Source organism: Drosophila virilis, chromosome 3 (genome assembly GCF_030788295.1).
Source record: "Drosophila virilis strain 15010-1051.87 chromosome 3, Dvir_AGI_RSII-ME, whole genome shotgun sequence".
Lineage (NCBI taxonomy): Eukaryota > Metazoa > Arthropoda > Insecta > Diptera > Drosophilidae > Drosophila > Drosophila virilis.
The window spans coordinates 25,303,236-25,326,205 of record NC_091545.1 but is presented as its reverse complement, the minus strand read 5'-3'; the positions used below and the strand labels follow the sequence as shown (position 1 = coordinate 25,326,205).

At 38.7% G+C, this 22,970-nt stretch overlaps 2 protein-coding genes across 10 annotated transcripts in view; both read left to right on the top strand.

Annotated features, from left to right (window-relative positions):
• rols (rolling pebbles) overlaps positions 1-22,970 on the top strand; it is a 66,016-nt gene that overhangs the window by 8,309 nt on the left and 34,737 nt on the right. For 4 of the 9 annotated variants that reach the window (XM_015174934.3, XM_015174928.3, XM_015174932.3 and 1 more), the window contains exon 1: positions 727-1,562. The exons of the other annotated variants lie outside the window; for them this stretch is intronic. In XM_015174934.3, coding sequence (XP_015030420.2) covers positions 1,373-1,562 — 190 coding nt within the window. In that variant the 5' untranslated portion in view covers positions 727-1,372. Of the gene's footprint in view, positions 1-726; positions 1,563-22,970 lie in introns of those variants that run through there. 9 annotated transcript variants of the gene reach the window in all.
• LOC26530424 (trichohyalin) lies at positions 1,438-21,772 on the top strand. The gene is made up of 2 exons (XM_032434073.2): positions 1,438-1,562; positions 13,243-21,772. Exon 2 carries the CDS (start codon positions 15,864-15,866, stop codon positions 17,622-17,624), a length of 1,761 nt encoding a protein of 586 aa, XP_032289964.1. The 5' UTR covers positions 1,438-1,562; positions 13,243-15,863; the 3' UTR covers positions 17,625-21,772.

Sequence of the window (22,970 nt, the reverse complement as noted above, 5' to 3'; positions counted from 1 at the left end):
TTGGAGCTATCTCTCCAAAATTCTGTTTCAGTTTCAGCCCTCGTTTGTAATTTAAATGTCATATTGATTTCTGCCCGTTGTACTGAAAATATTGAAAGCCATAAATATTTTAAAAATGCTAGGTAAAATTAATATAAGGGCCAAAAGCAATTTATACCTTGGGAATAAAACAGCTTCAAAAATTGAAAAGTTCCGATTTTGAACCGGTTCCGTTTTAAACGGGATTCAGCAAGTGCCTAACGGCTTATCTGTATTTAAAACCTGCGAGACCTCAGCACGCGGCAGAGGCTCGCTCGCCTGCTTGCGTCATCAGCTCAGCGCCGGTTGTGTCGCTATTTAAGGGTACGCGTGATAAGCGCGAGTCAGCGCCTCAATCAGTCAAAACTCACAAAAAAAAAGTAAATACAAATACGAGCACGAAAATCAACAGGAACAACAACAACAACAAAGCGTGAATGAATTTTTCCACACAAATTGAAATTGAAAATGAAATGTGCGATAGTCAACTGATAAGGCCCAGAGAACGCGCTCTGAGCGCCGCATTTAGATCTTGTATCGGCAGCGCACGCTGTCAGAGAGGAGAGAGAGCGAGAGCCCACGCAGCGTTGTGAGCGCTGCACAGAGCTGTAACCGGTAAAGCGTCTCGTGTAGACTTCCATTGTAGACTTGCGCTCTCAGCTGACCACGTTTGCGTGCAGACACTTGTTTGGCTTTTGCGCTCAGCGCCCTCGTTCAGTCTCGAAACGCGTCTCAAAGCTCGCGCGTCGCGAACTCCTCGTCAGCGCTTACAACGCCTGCGATCGCGTGTAGCGCGACATCATTTGGATACGGTTTTATTTACGGCGCATGTAAACTAAATTGTGTGGCCCAATAAAGCGCAAAGTTGCAAAATACAACGAATTGTGTTTGCCGGCTGCGTCTACCGGGCGTATGTGTAACGGTATGCCAAGCAGACAACACATTCCTATTGTGAATGCCTATCGATAACTTGCTATCGATTTAAACGGTTTACTTTGAATTGTAAACAAAAAAGTTGGTACAAAGCATATAAACGTAAAACAGTTGTAAAATTCGAGCTTGTTTAACGAAATAAATATATAATTTAAGTGTACTCTCATAAAAAATTAAAACTAAAATTGATGGCAACAATTAAAATCCCTTGGAACATCTTTATAAATGCGAAGCAGAGCAGAACAAGTTGAAATACCAAAAAGGTCGTGAACTTGAACAAAATTGATTGGCTCGAAACTTGAAAGGATACGCCAGGCTGCAAAACGCAGCTGCAACTGGCATCGCCGCATTGCACACATACAGCCACACATATAAATGCACACAGATACATGAGGCAAACGCAACGCAAAAGATACATGCCATGTTCCCGCTAACCAACCGCTCTTCGAGTGGCAAAAGCACCAACAACAACAACAACAACAACAGCAGCAACAACAACAACTTTGGAATCGACAGCAACGGCAAGGATAAAATAAATTTCCAAAATAATTGGAGCTGCAATAAAACAACCGGTCGACGCGCTGGAAGCGGGTATAGCTGCAGTTTCTTAGGTAAATTCTCATGGCTGCCATAAGAATAAATAACCGTTAAGTGAAAACGTTTGAGTCGTCTTTAAATTTATCTTAGCCTCATTTAGGTGAAGAATTAAATGATAAAAAAAGAATAGGCTTAATGCGAATAGATTAAAAGTAAATATTTTCAGTTCCAGTTAGAAAATATATACAACTAGGAAAATATACTCAAATAATGCTAACTAGTCCGAATTTGCCATATGATATTATGTTAAAAGTCACAGTTACAGCAAATTAAATTAAAATTCACACTTAATCATGAATCATCCAATGGAAAGCAATAAAAACGCTAATTAAACACAAAAAAAGGATAATCAAATAAAAATTTGTATAAGAATTTTTTTTATTGCTTTAATTAAAAGCAGAGCCTTTCGTTTTTATTGCCATCTGTTTTTTGAAGATTCGGTTTTTACCAATATTTACCAAAAGCTCACTCGAGAGAAAAAATATGTTTAAAATGTCTTAAAAACTTCTTAGCCACACAAACCATTAGCATTAACCAAATAAAATAATTGATGGTCCAAAATGTTAAGGGCTGGTTAATTATTTATTGCTCGACGCTTAAAATCAAAGCGTGAAAATAATAAAAATTGATTATGCGGCTATTCATTAAAGCGGTAATTTGTGAAAGGGCCTCTCACGCAGCGTCCGCCCACTGTACCGAAATTCTGAGAGCCCATTAAGTACATTGCTTTCCATTATCATTTCGCACTGTGTGTGCTCTCTCTCTCTCTCTCTCTGTTTCTCTGTCTTCGCTTCCTTCTGGTAATGCTCCACTAACTGCACAACATTTTAATTTCAATTTTGTTGTTGTTGCTTTTACATTGAAATGCAAATACTTTGCACTCATTTACATGTCGCGTCGCTGAATTTTCCAGTTCCCCTTTCCAGTTGCCCTTGTTATTGTTGTTTCTTTGTTGTGAGCGAGAAGAGACAATGCAACTCTTTTGTCACTTGAAGGGTTCTGCAACGGGGCAGCAGTAAGTTTGTGTGTGTGTGTGTGTGTGTGTGTAAAATGCCATAAAAATTCCAGCAGCGGCGGCGTCTTCAGCTGCGCTTTGCGCTTGCGCAATCCGCAAAGCTTCTTCTTCGTCGTTTTGCGCTCCTTTCGTTGCGCATGCCAAAGCTTGAGTGTGTTGAGGAGAGCGTGCAGAATGTGAAGAGCGGGCGGCGCATTGGAAGCTCTGTCGGTGTGCGCTTTTATTTGTTTGCTGTGTAGAATTCCCAGAAATGTTTTATTTCGAAATTTGTTAACAAGCAGACAGATACAAACACACGCACGCACACACACACACAAACACGCTTGTCTCCACACGCGCAAGCACTCCAGAAAGCCATGGAATATGCTCAGCAGGAGCGGCAGGAGGAGAAGGGAGCTCAAAAGTGTATCAAGTGTTTGTACGCTTAGTTTGTTTATGTGCTGCGCTTTCAAGTTGAAGGTTAAAGTTGAGTTTTACCTCGCGTGAGTTAGAAAAATAGTGTAGAGATGTGTGTCTGTATGTGTTTTTGGTCTTCTTGCGCGTTTCGAGCTCGTTTCGAGTGGCAACAGACAAATCCTTTGTGCGCTCGCATCAGACCTCAAATTTAAACACAAAAGAATGAATTAAACTTCTTTTTTGATGTACTCCAGACAGTTTTGAAGCCAACCAAAGCCCCAAGCGTACAAATATTTACCTTTATTTATCGAATGGTTTGACTGTTTATACAGAAACACAGCAACAGGTACTCACTTTTTGACAGACAATAGAAAAACAGCTTTATATATATGTATGTAGTTGGGCCTCGATTTCCATTTGCAAAAGATTCCAATAACTGGAAGCTGAGCTTAATATACAAATTGAACTTTCCAATATAAAGTTTAAGCAATTCCCAACTCCTGAAATACATAATATTCCAGTGAGCTTTAAAATATTTCTCTACAAAAAAATATGTCTACACAACTTAATTTTTATAATGAAATACCAAATTTGCTATGCCCATTGTATAAGATAGGAAGTTGTTTTTTCCTCACTTTAAGTAGTTCCAATCTGCAACCAATCATGGGAAAAAAATGTATTTTGAAAAGTCTAATAAAGATGTTGTTGTTTAATTGAACAACATGAATATTTTTAGTTTTCGTGATTTGCATGCAGCTGTTTCAATACCTTGGCCTCGGCCCCGCATTTAGTCGCATTTAGAAAGGAAAAGATGAGGAAGAATTTCAAGTGTGCGGCAATGAGTTAATTTTGCTGCCAAAACACACCCTCAGGGCTCATTAGGAGCTGTTTCCAGTGTGTGACTGTGCGAGTGTGAGTGAGATTTATTGGCAAACACTGGCGGCAAATTAGCTGGAAATGCAAGTGGACATGCAAAGGGGCCAGAGAGCACGAGCTCGGTGAGAGGTGGGGTGGGGCGGGCTAGTGAAGCTGCCCGCGGCTCTACTTGGCTGGTTAATTGTGCGGCTGCTCAGCGGGTCGCCTGGCCAAATGAGCGTTTAAAGTGTCGGCGGTTTTAGATTGCGAAATGCGGCAGCTACGTGTTGCAAATGGCATGCAAAAAGCAGCAAACAAGTTGGCAGCCCTCCGCACAAACTGCGCTCAGTCGCTTCTTCTATCCGATTGGCTGTGTTGGCTGTCCGTGTGTGCAGTCACATTTGAATTATTTGACACTTTGCATGCGCCAATCTGCCAGTTGCTCTCTCTCTCTCTCTCTCTCTCTCTGTCCGTCTCCCTTGCTTCTTGCAGTTTATTAACTCATTATTTTGAAATCAACGTATTTGACCGGCGGCTACAGCATGTTGCAAAAGTTTCCTCTCTGCCTTGACAAGTTGCTGCTATTCGTTGTCTCTCCCCATCTCCCTCTCTCCCCCTCTCACTCTATTTCTGCTGCTCAACTTTTCTCCATAATGGAGAGAATCGGAAAGTTTTGCCGTTGATTAAGTGCCCGGCACTCAGTTTGTCATTAGCAAATGAATATTATTATTCATTTTGTGTGCTTCGTAATTTACAAATAAAATTTAACCATATTGCGGCTTGTCTTTTAATTAAGCCAATCAATAATTGTGAATAATCCTTAATTGATAGCAACAACAAAACATCAAAATATTAATAAAAAAAATGTGTATAACTCTTATAAATTTATCATTATTTTATTATTACAAAAATAGTTAAAAAAGTATTTGCATTTAAAGCTAGGCTAGGTTATGCAGGCAGAACAGTTCGGTTGCACCAGGGCTGCAGGCACAACATATTATCGCTGGTTCGCATCACGTCGCGAACCAGTTCCATTCTTTTGGGTTCTGTTTGTAAAATCCGAACCAAGTTATTTGGTTCAAGACTTGCTTTTCAGCAAATAATTTAACTTTTGCTATATAAATATGGATATTGAAGAGCAAATTCAACCGAAATAAGAATTTTTATTTCCGAGTAAAGTCAACCTTAAGTTCTGCTGAACTTTTGTTTCTTTCCTAGTTCAATTAGTTTGTACAACTTTTGCAATTTATTTCAACATGATTAGCTTTTAGCAGTGCACAATTTTCCATAATTTTTGGAATTGTTGACCTCCATAAAGAGAGATCCATAGACACAAGCGCCGATAAACATTTGAAAACCAAAAAAAAAAATCATATTAATTATTTGCACATTTGCTTGTTGATGCTGTTGTTGTTGTTGTGGTTGCTGTTGTTGTTGTTGTTGTTGATGTTGTTGTTGTCTTTGTTGTCGATTGCCAAACAGCAACAGCCGCTGCGTAACACTTTGTTGTAGTAAGCGCGTCGGGCAAAGATAAAACAGAAAACAATCAACATTCATATCTCATCTCGGCGCCCGAGTCAAACTTGGTTCGCGTCAAGTTGTAGGCGTTATACATGACGGTAGCTCCGAAATTGTCGAAAGAGACATCAACAAAAAACCCAAAAGCTGAGTTTGGCTAGAAAATACCCTAAATATTTTAGACGAATAGCAGTAAAAGGGTAAAACGCTTCAGATTCATGTTAAAATTTTAGCTACATATAAATAATAAAATTTTTTGGTTATAATGCCAAGAAAGTGCTCAAAATTTAGGTACTACCAATGTCTAAAAAATAATATTTTTAAATACGTTCGGTGTGGTAAATAAATCGAAATGCCAAGGGCTGCATGATATCATTCATGAAAAATATTCTCATATTGCAATTTATTGAATGAATTAATTGGCGCTGGGAAAATGAGTTCTTGTCTGCGTTCGCATCTTGCTTTTCAAATTATTCAACTGGAGCCCAACATATGGACTCAATGTGGTTTAAATAGTTTCACAATACAATGCAATCGAAGCGCATATGATGAGATATAGATACACACATACGCATATACTTAGTATCTAGAACTTTTTAACTATAAATGTGCGATCTTGAATTCAATACCTTTAAATGGTTGACTAATAATTGGTTTGTTTTACTTCGTTTGGCTTATTTTATAGTCTCATTTGACGAATGAGGAGAGAGAGAAGGAAATAGAAGAAATTTTGCATATTTAATAAGTCGACTTGCCCGACTAGAGATACCCTAACTTATACTAACATCAAATGCAGCTCTCGCTGAAAGTTTTAAATGAAAGATTCTTCATCTGCATATACTTTTCTAAAAGCTACAAGTCAAATTTGGTGCCGCTAACCGAGTTAAACCCACAGAGATTTGCTTAAAAAACATGATATCGATATCAATTGTAATCGATTGCTTGGCGATGGACAGGTTATCGATTATCGTACTGCGCGGGCACTAGAAGTATCTAAGCCGAAACTTTCAAGTCTAATGCGCCTATAATTTCAGGCAGGCAGACAGACAAATAAGCAGATATGGCTAGATCAAGTCGGCTATTGACGCTGATCAAGAATATATATATATATTTTATGGGGTCATAGATGAATCCTTCTGCATTCAGGGTCTAAACAAAGACTATGTAAACACATGGCAAAATAAACTTATGGTGTTTCTAATCTTATATTGTCTCTGGCTTAAAAAATGTCTTTGGTATTGAATATGACTTTAAAGTTTCTCAAAGTATTATCCAAATGCTCGAGGCTGCCCTCCAGGACATATACCAACCTATATATATATGTATACCTATACCAACTTGGTTGAAGTTGTATTTTGTTCATCAATGAACTAAGAAAATTGACATATTTTCAATTTTTTTCTAGTTTCCAGAATCACTTTAAATATCACCCAATTGTTAATGGCACTATCGCAAAATCGCTCTTGGTAACATTAAGTGTTATCAGCATATGAAAAGCAGCTCTTCTTTAGTAGATAAGTTAGTCACATTCAAGAATTTCGTCAGTGTGTGTCACTTATAAAGAAGTTTATCAGTGAAAATTGTATGTGACGTATTTCTTAAACTATAAGCAGTATTATAAGCTATACGCTATATCTTAACAAGACCTTGATAATATATTTAACATAATTAATTTGTTTAGGCGAATTTAACTTTCTTTAGACAGATTCTTTTCTAGTGCATTAATATTGGGTCTTCTCTGTATTATTCATGCGTTTGGCATGCGAAATGTAAGACTTGTCGATAAGATAACAACAATATGTGTATATATATATATATATATATATTCGCACATGTGTATGTTGTATACGTGATTACTTTCCATTGGAGTCGCGCCTTTTGACCGGCGCACCTGTCCCACCGGCTGATATAGTCTGGCGGCGGCGCCATGCTCGATTATTTTGTAGACTCAATATTTGCAAATAATTAAGAAAAAGGTAATTGGCTTTGCATGTTACCGCCTCACATACAAACATTTCTGGCTATCTGCAAAGAGTTTGTTTTGTAGATTGTCGCGAAACGCAAGACAACAACAGCAAATAGTTCAGCTTCAATGCTTCAGTTGGGCAAGTTGTGATTTGCTTTGTCTAGTTTTCTTTTTCTCTAGTGCAAATACAAATTTGCCAAATTTGCAAACACAACAGTCGCCAAATGTTTGCCCAGCGATTTGTTTTCCCTTCTTTTCAGTGTGTGTGTGTGTGTGCGGGGGAGCGGTCAGAAAGCGTGACTTTTAAACGTTTGCTCTAGAGATTTGTCGGAGTTTGCGTTCGGCTTTGACCATGTCTGTGGGTCAGCTAGATAGCCAGGGTCAGCACTGGGTCAGCAGCTCTGTGTGAGAGAAGTGCTGTTTGATTGTTCAACCAGTTGTCATAATGTATGTGATCAAAAAAATATACAAATATTATAAGGCGGTAGAGCTGGCTGATGCTCCTAACTAAAAATTAAAATCTAAAAATGATTTGTTACAGGAAATTTATAAGAATCTGGCACTTGAATTCGACAAAATCTCTTGAAAATGCAAGAGAGAGAGAAAGAGGGACAGAAATAAAGAATGAATACTTCATTGTGTCTATATTCCCTTAGGTATCGCTCGCTGCCAAATGCCGCCTTTCTATGCGATTCTCATAAATTTAAGTTGCCATGCCTGTGTGGATATCTGAATACCCAGTAAGAGAGTTAAAAAGGTTAAAAGTCCTGTGAAAGACAGAATTTAGTAAAAGAATGAAAGGGAGTGATACATACAAGCTGATCTGCTTCACTTGTGCGTCCAGAACCAATTCAGAGCTGAGTCATGTGGTAATGCATATTTCTTGTACTTATCGAATGACATTTGATGTATGACTTGAAACTGACCTTTTGCCTGGCTTATCTGTTACCAATTTACTACACGATAATACAGGGAAAGTAAAGAGACAACTTTGACAATGATTCATTTGGCGCATGGCCTCGAATTTGATGCCAGTTGCATAATCAACTTAGAGCCTTGTTTTCGCGTTCGAGGCCCATTTGAAGTGTCTTTATTTGCGATTTGACAACAAACAAAGCGAACAACGAGCGTGGGCAGTAAATTCAATAATTGTTGAGTGCACTCAAACATTTATTCAAATCTGATATGAAATTAAAGAAAATATAAATTTAACTTCAGTTGTTATAAGACAAAACGTGGCTCATTTGAATGTTGACTCTGTCGCTGAGTAATTTCCTTACAAAAATAAAAGACAAACGAATGCAAATATGAATATACTCATTCATTCATTGAAATATTGCCGGCTGCTGTATTTGATTTGTGTGCCGCAAAATTAATTATTATTAAAGTGTGGTTTCTTCTATTCAGTACGTTTAATGGCTGAAGATGATTTAATGCGTCGTTTTATTTTTATTTGCCTCATCTCAACTTTCACCTGGGTTCGTTTAAGTGAAACTTGCTGCCTAATGACTGAGCATTTCTTTTAATTAGAAGACTCATCATGCGAGAGTATTTACAATAAACATTTCCCAGTGCCGAACAATGGGCGGAACCGCCAAGTTTGTTGAACCTGTTGTCAAGTTGACAAGGTGCGTGCCAAGGGGCAATGCACAGAGTTATTTATTTTTTTTTGTTACCAACTGTCAAATGAATTAAAATGTATCCGACATTAATCGCATCCAGAAATGAAAGATTGAAGTGGGATTATTTTTCAGGAACACGTTTTCAAGATGGGCAAAGATTTGAGATAATTTTAATAATAATGATAATAATAATAAAAACAGTAATAATAATAATAATAATTTTAAAAATATTAAAATATACGCTGTTATTATTAACTGAACTACAGCTATAATTCGCAACCGGTTCTAGAGCTCAGTGTGTCAAGTTCTTGGCCAGCGAATGGCTGACAAACGCTTGTCAAGTGTCTTTTCTTCTTCTGCTGTTTGTTGTTTGCCGGCCCGAAAACACATACACGAAATGTCACTCCATAAATCCAATTGATTTGCATATGCGTATATATATATATGTAGGGCTGCCGTTATTTTGACATATCTGCTCAGTCATTGCGGCCATGAATCACCAGCCGTACGAACAGCTAAAGGTCCAGTTTGGGTCCAGTTTGGGTCCAGCCACGCTGCACATGCCCCAAAAAAAAAAAAAAAAAATAATTCATGCCTCACCGTGCAACGCGTTGCAACTGCAGCGAATTAATTTATCAACATTTACCGATACAATGTCAACGCTGCCACAGCAGGAAGACAGGGGAGAGAAAAGTTCAGCATTAAAAGGCTATAAATTTTATAAGTATATATATACATCTCCCCCTCCTTCTCGCCCTCTCTCTCGCTGTCTCTCTGTCTCACTTTTGGCAACTGGCCGCGCCGGGCAGGCAAAGTTCCAAGAAGTTGGCAAGACAGTCGTCGTCAGTCGGGCAATTTGATCTGGCCAAAACAGTTTTTTGTGTGTTTGAAGAAAACTCCCGACCAAAGTTTGATTTATGCGTCGAGATGCTCAATGGGCGATACGATGGCGACGGGATGCAGCAGGAGACGGTTAACCAGAAGAAAAACAACCCAACTAAACGGCACGACTACCAAACGCGCCGTGTGCCCGCCGGACAAATGCTGCATAGACATAAATTATAAGCCATGGCTAAGTAGGAAACTCTTAAGCAGCAGCAGCAGCAGCAGCTAAGCACAATGGTAGCTCAGTCAAATAACCAGACACAATTTTAAATATTACACAGGGCTGCAAGCGATAGTTCTGTGGTTTGAACCAGCTTCGTGATAGTTGTTGGCTCTAATCTTAGTTTTGATATATATTCAAAATTTTAATGAAATAAGTTTTGCTTTTACATTAAATAAATATTTGGTTCGAGCCAGCTTCGTGCCAGTTGTTGGTTCAAACGTCAGTTTTGATTTATTTTAAAAGTTTGTATGAAGTATGTTTTTTTTAAACATTTTTTATATACTTATAAATATTTTCATATACGATATGCTTGCTAAATTTGATGCAAGCGATGGTTCGAACTAGTGATTGAACCAGCTTCCTGTCAGTTGTTGGTTCAAACCTAGGTTTTTATATATTTTCCAAATTGATCGTCCTAGCGATGGTTCGGACTATGGTTTGAGAAGCTGGTTCAAATCTTAGTTTGGATGTTTTCGAATTCGAATGAAATAAGTTTTTCTTTAACATTTGCCTGAATATATTGACATTCCTCAATATTTTTATATACGAGATGCGGACTACATTTTATGCAAGCGTTGTTTCGGGCTATAGTTCGAGCCAGCATTCTGCCAGTTGTTGGTTCAAACCTCAGTTTTTAAATATTTTCCAAATTCGAATGAAATGTTATTCTTTTACATTTGCCTGTATATTTTACATACACGAGCTGCGGGCTAAATTTGAACTCTGCCCAAAATTGACATCGAACAAATATGTTTAGATAAGTTAAATTATTGGGGTTTTCCCAAATGGTTGCATTTACTTTTGAGCTGGGTCTAGCTGAGAAGTTTTTCCCATTGGTTCGGCACAAAATCTCGATTTTCACTCTAATACTTTTAGTTGTTCACACTTCTCGCAATATTTACTGGAACTAGCTCTTAGAAATCGTTTTACTTATTTAACTTTCTCGAATTAAAGCCTATCAATAGATTTATATTAGCAATTTAACATATTCGGCTCCATTGTATATAAATCTTTTCCGGCGTTATAGTTTCTCTTTCCATCATATTGTTTACAAATATTTAACGAAAGTTTACAGTTTATCCAAGAAGTAAACACACACACTCGCACACACACACTTCCTGGCCTGGGTGTTGCAAACTCTGGGGGATTGTCATGTTGCATGCCCCATCGAATGGGCTCCTTGGCTACCACGCGGCAACATGTTGCATTCACGTCAATGTTGCGCCTTTGTCTCGTAAATTTTAACATTTTTATTATAAAACCAAAATGTGCTTGTTGTCGTTTGTTGTTGTTGCTTACTTTTTTTTTCACACAATGCGCGCGCGATTTATTTTGTATGCATTTCCAAGCTGAAATTGATTAATTACAAAACGGAAGAGCTGGCTGAGTTATCGATGGGCTGCTGCTGCGTTTGCTTTAGGCCCAGTTCCAGTCCCAGTTAAAGTTAGCTCAAAGTTAAAGCCAAGCCAAGCCTTTGTTTTCCATGAACTCATCATTTTTCAAGCTTAATGTTATATTTTTGTTATTATTATTTTATTATTATTATTTACATTACAAAAAAACGCAATACACAACTTTTGTAAGTCACGGCTCAGTTGGTCAGTTTTATTTATTGTTCTATTTGAAGGCCGCAGCTCGGAGTTCCAAACGAAATGAATTATCGGAATGACACTGAACTATTGAACCTGTGCTTACTAGGTACAGTGGTAACTCGCCAACTAGAACGATTCGTTGATAAAGTTAACCAGCTATTCAAAATTGTATGATGATGCATTAATAAATATTAATAAAATGTTGCTAACATGAGGCATGTAATTAATTTCAATCATGCCATTCTTTTCTTATTTCGGACAGTTCTCATTACGTAGAGAGCACTGTACTTATATTAAAGTACGCGTCTTGAATATGCTTGATAAGTCAGTTCTGACACGTTTAGGAAAATAATTTTAGAAACCCAATTTTTGTATAGTCCCATTTGTTTTATTATTTACTTGTGAGCTATAAAACTGGCTGACACTCTGACAGTATAATTGAAAGAAGAAGAAAGATCGGGATGAGATTAGTTTCGTATTTCTTTTGATATTTACTTGTGATGCTCGCACTGAAATCGTGTGGGGCGTGTCCACGGATCGCTTAAATTGTTTACACCAAACCGTTTTGCGTCTGGCGCCAATGCAAAGACTTCCACTTGGAGTGCAGTTGGCGCCGGATCTTCAATTGCAAATGGAATGCAAAGAGCTGAAAAGCAGCGAGTGGGGAGTAGGCAATTGCAGTATGCAATTTGCAAGTTCCAAATGGGTTTTGATCTCTCGCGGCAATCTCGTGTGTATACGAGTACTCTTCCATTATAAAGCTAAAGATACAGCCAAAGAAACAGTCAAAGCAATTAGCTGAAATCGACTCGCTGGATACATATACAAAATAGAATTTTTAAAACTCATCTGAGCTGTTGTTTTTTGATGTCACATGTGTCGCCTCTTAACGACGCTGAGCTACTTTAGTTCCATGGAATTTGGTTTTTTTTTTTTTAATGAGCTATTAAAATGTTGAAAGTCTGTGAACCATATACACACATTGTCTACAGCAATGTCATGGAGCTTAATGTGCGAAGAGAGACAAGTACCAAAGGTTTAATGACAGCGTCTTTTCATGGTTCTCTTTCTATAATGTAAATAAATATGGCACTAATATATAACATAAATATATCTCCATATAAAAAATGTTTGACATGTTTGCATCTGATCGGGCTCAACTTCAAAGTTCTTTATTCAAATTTATTTGAGAGGTGTTTCAACTTTTCCAAATATGAGGAGGACTTGGTGGAAATGGGGTTCAAAGATTTGGTGTGTGACGTTTCGCGCTTAAATTCATTTCCAATAATTCATAAGAAAAATCATTTGAGACGTGTTTTACATTTTAGGCAGAATCAAAGCATCCTCGTTTAAAAATGCGTCCGATCAGTTTCAGAATCATTTTCAAAGCTTTTTGAGGACGGGCAAAGCCGGGCTATAACCGCTGCTCTCTTATATACCCAATCAAAGGGCTCTTAAATCCTGGAAATAAATATTTTAAATAGCTAAGATTTGTAAATATTTAAGCAACATATTTGCATTTTAAGTTAACAGTTAGTAAAAAATTATTAAAATAAATTTATACTTTAATAATTTCAAAAATGTAATTAATCTTTAAATTTACCTTCTCTCTTCTCTTTTAGGTAAGTTTCACACGCCTTTTACTTCATTTTTCTTGCCAAGGAAGTCAAACCAAAGTGTTTTGTAAGTTGTGCTAAAGAGATTTTTGCACCTTGTATCCCTGCAAAGGCCACATGAAAGTATGTTAAATATTTTACCAATTCGTCAACTATTCTTGTGGCAAGTGCATTGATTAACACATTCTGTGAATTATTTACATAAATGACTCAGCGATGCTGTCACTCCCGCATTAGTCAGCTTTGCAGCTAATCTATCTATTAAGATAATGTATAAAACAAATGTGAATAACCCGAGATATTATATAAGTCTATCTAGATCGGTCAGCTCTATATCTTAAGCTCTTTAGACATTAGCTGCAATTTTATTTAGTTTAACTTGAAATCAAACTGAATTTATTTCATGCTGGTTTGCCAGCTCATTAAACCTAATTAGGAATACATCGAATGCGCTTTCAGAAGCCAGTTTCATTTTGAGATCCTTTGATTAATTGGCTAACTTTTGCGCATCAGCGCACAACAAAGCAGCTGAGCCTTATGAAGTTTACCTGATTTATTTTTGGCTTCTGATACGAAATTCATAATTCAGAATCAAATTTATGTTTGCACAGCTCAATTTTTGCCCAGGCAACAAAAACAAAAAAAAAAAAAACTGTTGACTCTTCTCAGAACTCAGACGGGGTCTCTATACATATATATATATATATATGAATTCAAACATATTTAATAATCGTCGGCAAAGCTACAAAGTCTGGCAAGTCGCAGACTTGCAAAAAAAAAAAAAAAAAACTAAGCAAACTTCAACTGAAAAGTGAAGCGAGCTTCAAAAACTTCTCGCAAGCCCAAAAAGCATTGAAAACAAACGCAGCGTATTTGCTTTATTTGCAATAGATACAACCTGAACGATGTGAAGATACATTAACCTTCGTGTTTTCGGTCGTTTCGACAATTCTGGTTGTTTTTGGTTGCGCAAATACGACAGCGACAGCGACAGCGACAACGACGACAGCAACTTTGTATCTAAAATCAACAAGTTCACAACGAACATGAAAAAAGATAAAACCTTTAAGCCTCAGGCACACACACACGCTCTCATTCATTGTCAGGCGTTTGCTTAGACAACAAACAAAAACCTCAAAAAAAAATTAGAGAACAACCCAGCAAAATCATCCAGTTAACTGACATAGAACTCCACAAACACGTAAATACTTACCCGAATACGACTCAAATATAGAACGTAACTCGATCAGATAATTCAATTTTGTGACACTCTAGTGAGTCGTCTTTTTTAGGGTGGGCCACGAGTGAGCGAGAGAGTGAGAGTGGGGGAGTGTTTTGAAGTGTTTTGGCTTCATTAGTTTGTTTGATTAAAATTTAAGTTTGAATTTACGAATGAGTAATGTGTTCGGAATAAAGTGAAATTGATCCGCAGTTAGTCAAAGCAAAGGTCTAAGCCCTGTATCAAAATCGTTTAATTATTTTTGAGTAATTTTTTCTATACCCTGCATCCATTAAAATGTTTAAAGAGGGTATATTAAAGTTGTGCAGACCCCACTGATTGCTTTTTCTGGTGAGAATGAACAGTTTTGCCAGGCACGGGCAGGGAAGATCTTCGATATTTTATCGATAACTCTCATCCTTAGACCCAAAATTTCGATTAATATCGCTTACCAGTTTCCTGTTGCTAAAGATCGTGAAATTCTTGATTTAAATGAATGCAAAGCGATAAATTGTATTTTCAGTCACGTTATCTGAGCGAAATTTCTGGTTTTTGAAATTCTTTAAGAATTTGGTTAGTCTATAATTGCTCAAGATTTTTGCAAAAACCGATAAATATCGATTTTCAATCGGCGAGATTTTAGGTTTTCAAATTCGTAAAGAAAGTTAGTCGTTAATTGCTCAAGATTTCTGCGCAAATCGATAAATATCGATATATACCATTTTTAAATTCTAAAATCGATACTTTAGTTGGGAGTTCTTCGAGATTTCTGCAGCAAAATGCCAAGCTTTGTCTGATTGTTACACATAAATATCAACTTGCAGCAACTGGCAACAAATGTAAATTACAGCAATTTATCGAGTTGCTGGCGCAAATATTTGATGACAATCTCACATGCAACCGCTGCAAAGTACCTTTCACCAAGGCAACACTTTTGTGGCATCCGTGAAACATGCCCCATAAATATCCGCGAGCCACCACCAACTATCGTAATTTGGTGCGGCGAGTGCGGGCAATTCGATTACTTCGATTACCACAAGTGCAATGGAGGCCATGAGTAATGCAAATGGAACCTGGACACTGGAAATTGATACTTGGCTCACTTTGAACTCGAACAACAGCAGTTGAGGTCGTTGAAATGGTTATTCAATACAAACGTATTCGGTAATTTGGATGTTATTTCAGCTGCGATTGCAATTTCAAAACAAATGGCTTCGCAAAAGACGAAATTCTATCTACTCTAACCGATTCCAACAATTAAATATCTCAATTTTGGAATCTTTATAATAGATATATCTTTCTCTTCTATGAAAGATTACTTTTGAGTTAGGTTAAGTGCAGCACAAGTTTGAGTTCTTAGAAGTTTAGGGCTTTAATTGCAAACATGTAACCAGACATTGCCTTGGCGATGAATCTCCCCGCCTCAGCTGAAGCTCCTAGACAACAGCAAACAAATACTTTAGCCGGCACTCAATCGATTTACCAGCTAAGCGTCATGCAGTACAGTTGGCTGCCACAGGAACGGCGCGAGGTGAGAATAAGGGAGAAGCCTCCTTTGGTTATATCGCTGCAGCGCTATGCGCGGCTCCAGGCGAATGCCTGCCAGGCAGACAAGGAGCAGCAGCGGCAGAGGCAGCAGCAGCGACAGCTTTACGAGGAGCAGCTGCGTCTGGGCGGCGAGGAGCTGCTGCGTCGCTTCGGCGGTCGCAAGCTGTGCCCCACAGCGGAGGAGCAGTGCCGCAGAGCTCAGCAGCAGCAGCAGGCGGAGCAGCAGCTGGCCAAGCAGCGTGCGCTCGAGGAGAGCGACGCGGTGCAGCGTGAGGAGCAGCTCAGGCAGCGGCAGCGCATCGAAAAGGCGCAGCAGCTGCTGGAGCAGCTGCGTCCGGGACCGCGGGAACTGCACTGCGCCAAGCAGCAGAGTCAGGTGCTGCGAGGCATCATTGCCCAGAGGCAGATGCAGGCACAGTTTGCGGCGGCAGCGGAGCAGCAGCGCACGCTGGACAGGCGCAACTACAGCGAGCAGGTGCTCAATGGGCTGGAAGAGGCGCAGTTGCGTCTACAGGAGCGACGCCAGCAGTTGGGCCAGCACAAGCGCGATCTGCTCAAATCCATCGAGCAGCGGCAGCAGGAACGCAGCGCGGCCAAAGCGGAGCAGCTGGAGCTGGCACGCCAGGAGCGGCAGCGCAACGAGCTGCAACTGAAGCAGCAGCTGGACAAGGAGCGCGCTGAGCAGGCGGCCAAGCTGCAGCAGAGACGCCAGCACACGCTGGCATCCCTAGAGGCAGCCGAGCAGCGGCGGCAGCAAATGCAGCTTTTAGATAAGGTGGAACTGGCGATATGCGAGCTGCACAACGAGGCAAAGGCCAAGCTGGACGGCCTGAAGATCGACCTGGCCAAGCAGCGTGTGCAGCGGCGACTGCAGCGCAACGAGCAGCTGGCCAAGGAGCTGGCACCGCGGCTGCACTACAGCGCTGGCGAGGATCAGCTGCGCCACGAGCGCCAGCTGGCGGAGATGCGACGAGCGCATAGTGTCGAGCAGCAGACAGCTCGCCAGCGACGGCAGCAGATGAAGGCCGAACGCCTGGCCATGCAGCGGTCCGAGCAGGAGCAGGCCGAGGCGGCCAAGCGGCAAGCGGAGGCACAACGTCGCGACGACATGGACAGACGTGTGCAAAACGAGCTGATTCACGTGCAGTTCAAGCGGCAGCAGCGCCAGGAGCAGCTGCGTCGCCAGCACGAGCTGCGCGCGCAGCTGGACAAACAGGAGCAGCTGCGTCGCAACGAGGAAGCGCGTCCGACCACCAACTACAATCGACTGGCGCAGCTGGAGTGCTTGCGCGAGGATGCCCAGTTCATGGAGTACGCCTATCGGCTGATGACCGAGGCGCAGGCCAAGGGCTGTCCTCTCAGGCCATTCGTGCGCGTTCTGGACCAGTACAAAAGCCAGAATCGTATTGGCGCCGAGGTGCGGATACCACGACATCTGATCACCAAATTGAGCATGGGACGACGCACCAAAGGCGACAGCTCGCCGCAACAGGGGAAGGAGACCATGGATCAGGCAGCAAATGAGGAGGAAGAGTACAAAAGAAAAATTGAGCAGAATCTCAAGAAAATTGAGGCCCTGCTGCTGGCCGAATCAAAGCTCAAGGACGAGCCGAAGAACTAAGAAATGGCAGTGCGAAAACAGGTCCGGAATCAAGGAAGGAATCAAGGAAGTACTCAAAGGACAAGCTATTCATAGAGGGCATCTTTGATGTTACCTCTAGAATATCTTGCTGAAGTTCCCCTATATATTTTATATATATTTATATAAGATTTATCTATACCAGCTCCTAAAATAATCATTTGAAGTTAAAGCTCATTTTAAGTATAAAAATGATTCAATTTAACAACTCAAATTTATAAATCTTCCCTTTTACTCGCAGTGTATACATATAAATCTTGTAAAATCAAGTTTTATCTATACAAGCTCTTCTCGTTCTTCTTATTTTAAGTTTAAAAATGATTAAATTTAGCTCCTCCCAGTGTATTTTAAATTAAAAAAAGCATATGCTAGATTTTGATTGATTTCGGCCTTTCATACACTTGACTTCTTCTGTTTTATATATTCCTATATAATTCTGGCAAAATCAAGATTTATCTATACAAGCTTTTCTTCAGAGAACCAGTTGAAGACAAAGCTCATTTTAAGATGTGAAAATGATTAAATTGAGCTACCTAAATTTATGAGTCTTTCCTCTTAGTCCTTTTAGTCTTCCCTTTAATCCCAATCTATGCTACATTTTGATTGATTTCTGCCTTTTATACACACTTGACTTCGTGTGATTTGCATTTTTAATATCCATTTAACTATTAATTGTGTTATTTTGTGCAGAATGTCAATTGTTTGTCTAAAAATGTTGTCATTATTTTGATTAATTAGCCAAGTTAGCGCTTGTTGACAACTGTCAACGCAAATGGCAAACATTTTCCCCAAATGCCATTCGCGATGGCTTAATTATGTCCAAAACTTATGTCTTGACCATTTGGCAAGCGCTGCAACTGTTCGCTGTGAATATGGCGACGGGCTTTTTGTGATAAAAAAAAAAAAATTAAAAAAAATAAATAAATGTGGTTAAATGTGCGCAATTTACGGGTGGATATTACGAACTGGTCTTTGCTTGTCAAATTGTCAACTCATTTCCTGATCGCTGCCGAACCCCCAAAAAGGGCACGCTTCATTTGGCTCACATTCAAATCCATTGAATCGTATCTGTATCTGTTTCTGTAACTGAAGTTTCAATAAATTTAATTAACACTTGCCTGCGAATGGCCACTAAACGAATCTTACAATGAGCTCTTTATAAAAACCCAAAAACTGTGCGCATTACAAACAAAAGTCAAGTGGAACACTGAGGCGTAACCATTAGGCCCTTGAATTGGGTCAGTGATTTAACGTTGTCTACGTCTATTTTGAAGGCCCCACCCAACCCCATGAGTAAGGCCTACAAAACAAGCACGAACTCATGCGGACGGCGATAAAGGTAAACTAGTTACTCATATCTATAGAGTATGCCACTTGGAACCACAGCTATTTATTTATCGAGGTGGTCAGTTTGGCTTGAAAGTAAACCTAATGCCTATTAATGATCATATATTTGTAACATCTACCTTAAATGTAATCGGTGCTATGTTACGCAGAGATATTGTTGGATATTCTACTAAAAGTGCAGTAAAGTGTATGTGAATATTATGTTCCCAATGAATTATACTGAAATTATCAACCAAATGCAATTGAATCTTTAAAACAGAAGCAACATTTATAAATGTTAAAAACCATGCAAGCAATAGACAACAGCTTTTCATAGATTACAATGCATGTTAAGTCTTTTGTTTCAATATAAACTGTAAAAGGTATTTAAATTTCGGGTGTTCTTTGGGTATAATAATTACACCCATAAATTATGAAAGGTAATGTTAAAGCGTGTGTTAACATATGGGGTATATTCTAAGGTAAAAATGCATGTTAAGTAGGGAATTCCTGTTAAAAAATGACTGTTAAGTGGAGAATCGATGTTAAGTAAACATGCATGTTAAGCTTAGACATGCATGTTAACTTTGCAGTTAATGTTAAGTTTTATTTACGGTTTTGCCGTTTATTCGGAAATGTTGAAAAGGTTTCTATTATTAATAAATTTTGATAAATTTCACAGAGGAATTATTAATATGTATCTATGCGTAATAGGTTTGTCATAAGTTTTTAAACCATTTCATTTTTATATACGACATAACTAGCCTTTCCGAGAAGGGCTTCTCATTACAATCGAGAACTAATGTACCCAACTACTTAGCAGCTTAGCAATCTTATCTTATCTGAGGTAATTGATTCTTTATAAGCTTCAGCTGATGGAATTATATACTATGTATATGTATAAATATAAGTCTGACTGCAGTAGTTGCCAGCAAATGCAATTGTTGCTATTTCACTTGAACGTCAAGTGTAAATGACAGCTCTAAACAACTGGACAACAGGCAACAACAAAAGCAACAAAAACAACCAAGAGACAACAACAATGCTGAGAAGCAAAACTGTTTTGCACGCCCCGAGGCGGTCTTCTTGTGGTCAACAGTGTGTCTGTGCCTTGTCCCTCGTCCGGTGGCTCTGGGCTGCTGTTGGTTGCCACTTGAATGACTTCATGTGCCCCTGTCGGAAAACTTGAAAAACTTGTCTTTGTCTTTGTCCAGAGCTAGAGTCCACGGGCAGTGTCTGAACCAGAGCCATAACCACACGTACTCGGACTCGAGAGACAGCCAGGTGAGGAGCGAAGAACAAGCGCAATGATGGCGACTGGGACAACAAATGAGTGCAACTGTTTTCTAGAACGAACTCCATGCAGTCCAGTTCAGTTCAGTCCAGTTTTCACAGAAACAGACCAAAACAGAATAAAACACAAGCACAAGAGAAAGAGCTTAAAAAAACCCAACCAGAACAAACAATGTCCACTGACTTCTGGCTTCCAGCTCCAAGCTCCAAGTTTGGCCAACAACAACAAGCCGACGACGACGACGACCATTTCTTCTTCTGCCTTTGACTACAACTTTGTATCTTTCGCAGATCTTAACTGCGTCCCCAGAACGCGCTACCATCGTCCACATTCGCCAGCTGTCTGTCCGTCTCGACGGTCAGTTAGGGCAATTAACATGCAATTAAAAGACGTTTCAATCTAAACAACTTTTGAGCGTAGCGTACATATTGCCACTTTGCACGGCAGACGCACACACGCTCGCACACACACACACACACACACACACACTCGCACACGCACACACTCTAAATGTAATTTAAGTATCGTAAACACTTTTAAGATCTGCCCTGACAAGCTTTGAAGCGCCGATGTCCATATCTACAGTGCCTCTCTCTCTCTCTTAATGCAAAATAGGTAGCCACAGCCAAGCTATAAAACATTAGATATATAAACAAATCTTATGTTTTGCCAAGTTTATCATGCAGCTTTTCATAAAACTTATACACTTTTTAAGCTATGAGCCTTGAGTCATGAATTGAGCTGAGCTAAATTGAAGAAATAAGAAATGGGAAAAGCTGAATACTGCACAGAAAATTGTCAGTTGCTTACAGTTTCTCGACAAAAGGAGTGTCAATCTACAGAATAGACATTATAAAGTCCTAATCGGAATACAGAAATTTCACATAGCATTTCCGAAACTAAGAAGGTATTTTATTTGCTCGTCCAGCCAGCCAAAGGAGAGTTAATTTTTTTTGCAGTGACAATACATTTTTTAAAAGATTGAATAAAATTCTTTATAAGCTATATTTATTTGGAAAATAAATTAGAAAACTAGGTAGAAAAAAGTTATTGAATAGAGTAAAGAAATTTCTAAAAGAATATAGATTATTAAGTAGATGGGATAAATGGATAGTTATGGGAAATCACAGTTCAGGTGGGCTACATTTTTGGCCTGTCTGGAAAGCTTTATAAATATTACCATTTTTTGAAAAAATTTTAAATTGTTGTTGTGAAACACTCACAATTTGTAAGCTCCTAAAATATATTCACTGGTTCGGCTCACGGCTTTAACCAACGCTCTGCACTTATTTCCAGTTCGTGAAGCCAGTTCATCGCATCCTATTCATTTTTTTTTTTTCAAAATTGTAATAATTATATTAATATTTTTATTATTTTGTATTTGCCTGTTGTTCTGAAAATATTGGAAATCACAAATATTTTCATATACGAAATGCGGGCTAGATTAAATTCAAAACCAAAATTGGCAACTCACAAATTTGGTTAGATAAATGCAATTGTTGCTCCAAATTTTTTATTGTAAGCTCCAGTGTTTTTTTTCAATTATTTATATTTATTTATTATTTTATTTATTTCTACAGTATTTATTCATATTTTTCATCAAACCCGAATCAAATCATTTTTTCAAGTTCCGAATTCAAACAAGTTCAACTTCGGTTGTAACTGAAGCTCTTAACTTTAGTATGATTGTTAAATTTGATTATATATTTGGCAATATATCCTTAACTACACCCCTGAATTATTGGCTCAGTGTATTTTTAACCAAATCTTATGCACATTTCATTTATTAATCTATTGCAAGGAGAAAGATAATGAATTGTTATAGTTGAAATGGATAATTTTAGAATTAAGCTTTTTATGAGAATGGTTTTTCTTATTATGAACAATTTATGCTAGTTATTATTAATAATAGTGGTTGAATTATAAATGAAAATAATTATGATCTAAGTCTAGCCAACTTTGACAAGTTACAAGTGTTGTTTGCTTCAATATTCTCTTTCGCCACGGCAATTTACAATTGTGAGTATGTGAATATTTATACAAATTTTTGCTGCAGAGTTGTTTGCTACTCAAAGTACTTTTGCGGGTTATGTCATTTTTCGTGTAAATGGCCCACAAGAAAAACAACATAAGCAACAAAAGCAACAACAATAGCGTTCATAATTTTAGAAACCCGACCCTTTTTGAGACTAAGTCGCAACATCAAATTGAGGCGTTTGTTGATTTTTGAAAGCGTTTCCATTTTGTGGGGGTTAAATCAGTTGAACTTTTAATTATGTTTGTTTCGTTATCAATTGAAATGTTCTGGACACTTTTTAGTTTCTGTATGCACACAATTCTAGTACAGACAATTTCATAAGTCGTTCTATAGCATGATTATCGTCATGTTACGTATTTGTCAGGCACAATTCAATGCCAACCCGCTCACGTTTTAGACGGCAATTTGTTGGCTATTCGATTTGGATACGCTCTAAAGAGCATAGCGAATTGCATATGTGCCTATTGAGGTGCCATTATCTCGAACATGAACCTTACATCGGTATTGTCAGACACACCTGAGCTCTTGCTGTTGTCGTTGTTGCTCATGTCAATTTTATTAGTGGTTTTTCAGTGTCATTTGAAGTCTCTTGACTTGTTGTTGCTTCATTAATAAAATGGACTTTTAAGTGATGTTTAGCAGCATGAGAAATTATTATGGATATGCTAAT

What these genes read in the sequence shown, in the direction of transcription:
- LOC26530424 (XM_032434073.2), top strand. Translation starts at nt 15,864, where the DNA reads ATGAATCTCCCCGCCTCAGCTGAAGCTCCTAGACAACAGCAAACAAAT.